Below are 7,524 nucleotides of genomic sequence, written 5' to 3'. Positions count from 1 at the left end.
CCATGGAATGAAGATTGTCTCAACATCAAGTTATAACCATGCATCCGTCGCCGCTCCCTTGTCTGATTCGGCCTGACCTTGTCCAGTCCGGATGTCTTTGGAGGGAACTCTTCCTTTTTCACACACCTCGGAGAAATTCGCAACTGAGTTGGCAGCCATGGAAGCTCTAGCAGGACCTTGCATCCCAGCAGAATGTGCCAACCCGTGCCAGTCAAAATTCTCTGCTAGTTAATTTTGAGGTGCCCACAGGTGTAAAGTTTAAACTGCATTGAAGGCGGAGGTAGATTTGGCTGGGCTTTCTGTATCCAACTGACCGCCCCCCCCCCCCCCCCCCCCACAAAAAAAAAAGACATAAAGAAACTCACAACTCGATTTCGACTATGTGAACATGCCATGCAAAATGTCATGTGCTTCCTGTGACAAATAAGACCATCCAAGGGAGCAACAGGTGAAGCAGAGTAGATTAGCTACAGATAATGTCAACACATCACACAAAAGAAAATTTGGAGTGAAGTGATTATTACCCAGTTTGGATTGGCTACATTATAGACGGCCTTAGACATACAAGTGTGACGGCAACAACGCAGACACATCAGGAACCGAGTAGATGTGAGACAAATTTAAATGGTTACGGATGGGGCAACACCTAGAGGAGCAAAAACAACACGTTGTTTCTGTTCGGACACTTTCCGGTAGCGGAGAAACAAATCTTGTGTTCCAAATGCTGCTGGGCTCTTGGGTTCCCCAAGGAGAGAATGACACGGGTTGAATCAATGCTCATTTGTATAGCTGCTTCAGTCTTCTTGCAGCTTCAATGATGGTCTCTCTGTGGCCAAATGCGCTAACCCTCACAAAGCCCTCGCCGCTAGGCCCAAATCCAATGCCAGGAGTAGTAACCACATGTGCCTTCTCAAGGATCTCGGCAAAGACATCCCAAGAGTTACGGCCGGGAAAGTGCACCCACACATAGGGAGCATTCTTGGCACCATAGACGTTGAACCCGAGGGATGTAAATGTGTCAAGAATGATTTTAGTATTCTCTTTGTAGAATCCGACAACGTCTTGCATAGCCTGCATGGAATTTGGAATGAGAAGAAGCAGTGTGGAAGAACCGATGTAAAGATTTCAAAGCACGGAAACCCTACCTCTAGACCCTCTGGAGAGAGGCAGCCTAAACCGCCAGCTTGAGAAATGGTTGATGCACCATTGAAGGAAGTGCAGACTATACGGTTGAAATCTTTAGCAACTGAATGCCCATCAGAGAAAAGGAGCTCCTTAGGGACCACAGTCCAACCCAGCCGGACGCCAGTGAATCCAGCGTATTTAGAGAAAGATGCTGTCTCCATGGCAACCTACACATTACCAAACCATAATTATGCAGGTCTAGTTTGTCATATTGGATGAAAATAATTTGTTAATGCTCAGAACACTGGCACCAAACGTTTTGTGGAAACTCTTTAGAAATTTCAAAGGATGGCACGAAGAAGTTAAATCTTGAAAAATACGGCCCACCTCTTTTGCTCCAGGAATTTCAAAGATGGATTTCGGGCTGTCATCTGATATGTACATGGCATAAGCACAATCATAGAATATTATGGAACCGTTGTCCTTCGCAAATTTGACTAATTGTGTTAGCTGGTCCCTAGATGCAGCAGTACCAGTAGGATTGTTGGGTGAACAAAAGAATATGATGTCCGTCCGTGGGACACTTGAAAGATCAGGGAAAAATCCATTTTCAGGACTGCATGTCATGTATTCAATATTTCCATACTTCTGAACATCCTGCTGATATAAGTCAGTTTGACCCATGATAACACTTGAATCAACATATACCTGTTGAAATGGAAGTATCATAGTATTAATTTCGGTACAACAGTAGAAAAAAGTAATAGTTTACCATAATAACAAGATGATGACAAAGACATCAAGGGCGTGTTTGGTTGCCCGCATCGAGCCCAACCAGGCTCGCGCGGGAAAGGATAGGCCTGTTTGGTTGCCCGGTTTTCCTGTTGGGCCTGCATCGCATGCTCCTCAAAGCAGCCCAGAGCCTGGCTCACCGGAAACGCTCGGATCGACAGTTTCTTGCGAGCCAGGCTGAGTGCGGCGCGAGGTCGCACGGGCGGGAGCGAGGCGAGGGCGAGGGGGGGTGGCGGGAGATGGAAATCTGTCGCGCCGTCCCGATGCCAAATTAGCCTCACCGCCCTTTCACTCGCTCACCCATAGCCACTGCTCCCCTTCCTTCCCTACTGCCTCACCACCGGCGGCGGCTGCGATTTCAGATCTGAGCTATAGGCCGCGGCGGCGGAAGAGGCGGCGGCGTTTGTGGCGGATCTGGTGCTGCCCTTACTGTTGGCCACCGTCTGATCGACCTACTCCGTGCCATGGATCCCCCTACGCCGTCCTCGTCTCCGGTGCCGATAAGTAGCAGCCCTCCCCCCTTTGTTAGCTCAGTGGTTAGGCCGTTAAACTAGGTGTAGGATCGATTTCTCACTGAACGAACCGTCGATGTCGACTAGGTTATGGACGCACGGATGAGTCTGATAATCCAGGCAGCAACACTAATTAGTGTGATTCAGGCATGGGTCATGTTCATGCACCAGAGAGCTGTTTGTCGTGCTGGGAGACCTTTGATCCGCTATGGTCCATTGTTTCCCCGGGAACAGGAGAGGATCCAAAATCTGAACTACATCTACAACTGCAATGACGTCGAGGCTCTGTGGATGCTTAGAATGAAAAGAGCACCATTTGCCAGGCTTGTCGAGACCTTCAGGAGCAGGGGGCTGTTACAAGATAGCATCAACACCAGTGTCGAAGAGCAAGTGGCCATGTTCCTCCATATTGTTGGCCATAATCAGAGGTTCCAGGTCATTCACAACACGTTCAGGAGATCAATGGAGGCCATCTCTAGGTACTTCAAGCAGGTGCTTTATGTTGTTAGGGAGCTTAGAGGAGAGATGATCAGGAGACCATCTGGCCAGACTCCACCCAAGATTCGCGAAAGCCCAAGATGGTATCCATACTTAAGGTGAGCATTGACAATATACACTTTTTCATGGCTTGATATGCTTGTATTGTTCAAGTTGAGCACTAACACAGGCTTGTGATGCCATTTTCAGGATTGCATTGGGGCAATAGATGGTACTCATGTCACTGCCAGAGTTCCTAGGTCACAGTCAGCAGCATACTGGGGGAGGAAGCACTACACAAGCCAGAATGTGCTTGCTGTTGTTGACTTTGATCTGAAGTTCACATATGTGCTGGCTGGCTGGGAGGGGTCAGTGCATGATGCTAACATTCTCACTGACAGCATGAGTCGACCTGATGGGATCAACATCCCCGACGGCAAGTTCTACCTTGGAGATGCTGGCTATGCATGTCGGTCGGGTATTCTTCCACCCTTTAGGAAAACAAGGTACCATCTCAACGAGTTCTCTGGTAGGAACTATCCTAGGACTGCACAGGAGCTATTTAATCTCAGACACTCCAGCTTTAGAGTAATTGTTGAGAGGGCATTTGGAGCTCTGAAGAATAGGTTTAAGATCCTGGATCAGAAGCCATTCCACCCATACTCCACTCAGGTTAAGCTAGTTCTTGCTTGTTGCATTCTGCATAACTGGATCCTCCAGTGGGGCTTTGATGAACACGTGCCTGAGGAGGAAGATGTCGAGCCTGATGATGTTGTTAGCTCCGGCCATGGTGTGGAGGCATTTGACAATGGCGCTTGGAAGAACAAAAGGTTGGAGTGGGCAGAGGCGATGTGGCTTAACAGAGGTCAGTGCAGGATTTGAAGAAGATAGAAGAAGAACAAGAAGCAGCAGAAGCAGTAGTTGAAGCAGAAGCAAAAGTAGAAGAAGAGGAGAGGAAGAGAAAGATCTGGTAGCACCGATGAACTAGCCCCTATTTAGCCAGTGGCTCTTAATAATTTGAACTGTCATTTGATAGTAGTTAGGATGAACTCTCATTTGTTTAAGTAGATGGCGCTACATGTTCAGATTCTATGTGGTAAGCTCACCACTAGTTAGAAGTGGTGACAACACCTTATGCAGGTTGCAACCAAACACCATGTCATATGTGCGCCTAATGCAATGTGGCAACCAAACGCCAGGTCGAAATGGTTGTCTCATGCAACTAGGGGCATGCAGGCAACCAAACTATGTGCAACTGGAGTTTTTTGGCCTGCATCCCCTCAAACCGGCTCAATAGAGCCAGGCTCGCCGGGCCAGGCTGAATCGGCAATGTAACCAAACACGCCCCAAGTAAATCACCACAAACATCACTTGTGTTTGAGAATAAAAAATATTTAAGGGAAAAACAACTGAAGTTGCACATCAATTGCAGAATTTATTACGGGATATGAAGGATCTTGAACTGCAATCTTCACATTAGATCCAAATAGAATCTGAAATTTTGGAGCACAAAAATTATCGGTGACAATGTACGTGATAAATAAAGTGAAGAAAAAGGTGTAACAGCTCCCGGGTGCCCCTACACCCTCATGAACAGTAAATTCGTAAAAAATTGAAACAAAATAAAAAAATCTGAAACTTTCAGGGATCAAAGATTTATGTTCTTACAAAGTTTCAGTACGAAATAACCTTCGTCGAGCCCTCACCAAAAAACAAAATCACTGCTAAAAAGTGTACATAAACTTTGAACAGTGGTTTTGTTATTTTAGGTGAGGGCTCCTCGAATGTTATTTTTAGCTAAAACTTTGCAAGATCATCAAAACTTTGATCAAGTTTGATTTCCCAAAGTTTCAGATTTTTTTAAATTTACTGTTCATAGAGGGTTTAGGGGCACCCGGGTGCTGAAAATCCTGTCTCGTAAAGTAAAAGGGGGGAAGAGGCATTCTGAACCTGTAGACGAGAAATGTCACATTTAGCACCATCAGAGACAAATATATCGGTTTCTTCAATGCCAAGATCCGAATAGTAGGTTGCAGCAATTGCTGCCCTTAGTTTCTGTATAAAACAACTAATGCACCATTTTTTAGTAATGGAAATAATATTTTAGGATAGAGTGTGTCAAAAAAGAAAGAACCAAACATATCATTGAAAAGATATCTTCAAACTTGCTGTAGAAATCAAAAGTCACACAAGTATTTGGATGGTCCAGTAAAAGAAAAGTTTAACTCCATCATGAGATTGTGGATCTCTCGGGACGGAAAGCCTAAAGCATCAAGAAACAGAACTAAATGACCAGACCTTCAGATGCCAGTAGATGTTACTAAACCTACATGGATTAGCATAGCGCCTGTCCTAGTTGAATATGTTACCAGCATGACTACCTTTCATAAGAATATGTTACCAAGATATTATTAAATTGTGATGTCATGAAAATATTTTTTCTGACCAATCTAATGATACTATGTTTACATAAACAATCTAAATAATTTAAGTAACATATATTCCAAGTCAAAGTTAGATAAGTTTGATTGCATGCTACCTACGAAGTCATCCATTTAAGATAGCGGTGAGAGGCAATATTACCTTTTCACCTTGTTCAGCTCCATAACCACTGTAGCCATCAATTGTGGACAAAACATGTGCTCTCTGTTTTTATATGTAGACCCGTCAAAGAACAATAATGAATCGCAAAAAATAAATTATGCAACAGAATGAACATATGGACTTTCTTAGTCCACTCCTGCAAATATGTGTACTGTGTTGAATATTTAAGTGCCTTTTACAAGGAAATAAATAAACATGAGCGTAAACATTTTGCCCCCCCCCCCCCCCCCCCCGCCCCAAAAAAAAACCATGAACATGAGTGCCATGCATTACATCTACAAACATGTTTCAAATAAATGAGCTTTTTTTTTCCTTACTTCCTGAGGTTAGCCAAGGTCTAAAGTAACACAGCTAGCAATTTCTTGTTTTTAAGAACGATGAGATACCTCTGCCATGGCATTTGTTATGACCTCCGGAATAGGTTCGCTAGTGTCACCTACTCCCAGGCTTATAATTTTTGCGTCGGGATACTTCAGAAGATGAGCTGCTCTTCTTCTGGCAACCTGAATGAAGTTGGGAGATTACCATTATCAAAACCCAAATCTATAATACGATAGCATCAACAAGAACAAAAATCAAAGAACGATGGCACGATTATACCTCAGGAAACAGATAGCCTGCTTGGAGCTTGGCTATGTTCGCATTCCGTGAAACCTTCGTTGTGTAAGCTTCATCAGAAAGCATCATCTTTTATTAAACCACTAGTAGGTTGAAATTTGAAAGTATTAGAAGCAGGGCGTTGGAGGGAGGACAGTACAAGTACCGGCGGCCGGAGAGCTGCTGACACAGCGTACATTAACGGGCAGCCTTCTCCTCGGCCAAAGGCTGCTCGACTTCGATGCCCTGCAAGCATGTCACCAGTCATCAGAATAACTCATTGAACTACCGAAGCGCGCAGTACGGTACCGGGGGTGCCTGAGAGAGAAGGAAGACGACGAAAGGAAGGGCATGGCAGTGGCTTTGGTGGCGGGTGAGGCGGTGGTTCCCGTCATCATCAGCGGCAGTGAGTCGATGAGGAGGGAGTTCGGAGAGCACTCAGATTGGCCGAGCTGTGTCGGGTCGGATGAGTCCACCAGCTCACTTCAATATAACATATAAATAACACATTTGAGCACTTAAATATAACATTCCAGCAATAAAAAACATATTTCAACATTTGATTATAACATTCCAGAAATAAATGTTTGAAGAAAATACATGGCAGGCTCGCCAACGCACTATAACAAATAAAAAACCACACAGCGTATGATCAATGGTAAACAATGCAATGCATGTCTGAAATAAATTACAAATGCTATGCAAATCTTAACTTCCATTGTGCACTTATCTTCCTGAAATATGCAATACATCCAATTTATTTCGGAGATGTATCGCATATTTGCATTGCTTGCAAATTTATCCATTGCAAGCAATGCAAATATGCCATACATCCAATTTATCCATTGCAAGCAATGCAAATATGCAATACATCTCCGAAACAAATTCACAAGCATCCAGTTTATCCACAACATTCATGAAAAGCATCGAATCTGGCCAGAGCAGAGAAGAACTGAAGCAACTCGGCTGGAACAGAAGCAATTGCGTTTGTCCACTGCCATGTACAAATTTGATAGAGAGGGGGGAGAGGAGAGGGGAGGGGAACGGATTCCTACCTGGTCGCCGCCCTGATGGACTAGACGGAGAACGGGGCGGGGGGAAATGGGACGAGTCAGAGGTAGGACGGCGGCGGAGAAGATGGGGAGGAGGGGCGCCCGTATGTCTCGCGTTACGCGAGATGAGGGCAGCCTCTCGCGTCGCCGAGCTATACATGGGCCGCGCCCCAGCCGCGCGGGAAGTTCCAGCCTCGTTTTTTTTCGTTTTTATCTTTCTGTTCTCTGTTTTATGTTTCCCTTCATTGTTTTTTTATGTTTACTTTTTTTATATACTTCAAAATATTCTAAATATATATATTAGAAAAAAAACTCTATAAAAACATTCGAAAAATGTTGAACTAGAATTTAGAAAATGTTAAACA

The 7,524-nt window shown here is 44.5% G+C and overlaps 1 protein-coding gene across 4 annotated transcripts; it reads right to left on the bottom strand.

The window, feature by feature from the left end:
- Positions 1-398: 398 nt before the first annotated feature.
- On the bottom strand, positions 399-7,274 carry LOC125519275 (putative LL-diaminopimelate aminotransferase, chloroplastic). 4 transcript variants are annotated; one of them, XM_087535584.1, is made up of 11 exons: positions 7,163-7,274; positions 6,417-6,590; positions 6,268-6,353; positions 6,111-6,178; positions 5,897-6,013; positions 5,490-5,552; positions 4,857-4,961; positions 4,349-4,399; positions 1,513-1,833; positions 1,146-1,352; positions 399-1,071 (listed from the first exon to the last, which is right to left on the bottom strand). In XM_087535584.1, exons 2-11 carry the CDS (start codon positions 6,503-6,505, stop codon positions 778-780), a joined length of 1,401 nt encoding a protein of 466 aa, XP_087391710.1. In that variant the 5' UTR covers positions 6,506-6,590; positions 7,163-7,274; the 3' UTR covers positions 399-777. The 4 variants fall into 4 exon arrangements, with proteins under 4 accessions (XP_087391710.1, XP_087391711.1, XP_087391712.1 ...); XM_087535585.1 differs by having other exon boundaries at positions 400-1,071; positions 6,274-6,353; XM_087535586.1 differs by having other exon boundaries at positions 400-1,071; positions 6,426-6,590.
- Between the last annotated feature and the right edge of the window lie 250 nt (positions 7,275-7,524).

The sequence above is a fragment of the Triticum urartu genome, chromosome 7A (assembly GCF_056163025.1).
Source record: "Triticum urartu cultivar PI428250 chromosome 7A, HENAU_Tu73, whole genome shotgun sequence".
In the NCBI taxonomy this organism is placed as follows: domain Eukaryota; kingdom Viridiplantae; phylum Streptophyta; class Magnoliopsida; order Poales; family Poaceae; genus Triticum; species Triticum urartu.
This window is presented reverse-complemented; position numbering and strand designations above follow the sequence as displayed.

What these genes read in the sequence shown, in the direction of transcription:
- LOC125519275 (XM_087535584.1), bottom strand. Translation starts at nt 6,505, where the DNA reads ATGATGACGGGAACCACCGCCTCACCCGCCACCAAAGCCACTGCCATG. An exon ending in CTCTCCGGCCGCCGGTACTT is followed by an intron (nt 6,179 to 6,267) that starts GTACTGTCCTCC and finishes TTTCTGATGAAG; the next exon opens with CTTACACAACGAAGGTTTCA. An exon ending in AAATTCCTGGAGCAAAAGAG is followed by an intron (nt 1,353 to 1,512) that starts GTGGGCCGTATT and finishes GGTAATGTGTAG; the next exon opens with GTTGCCATGGAGACAGCATC.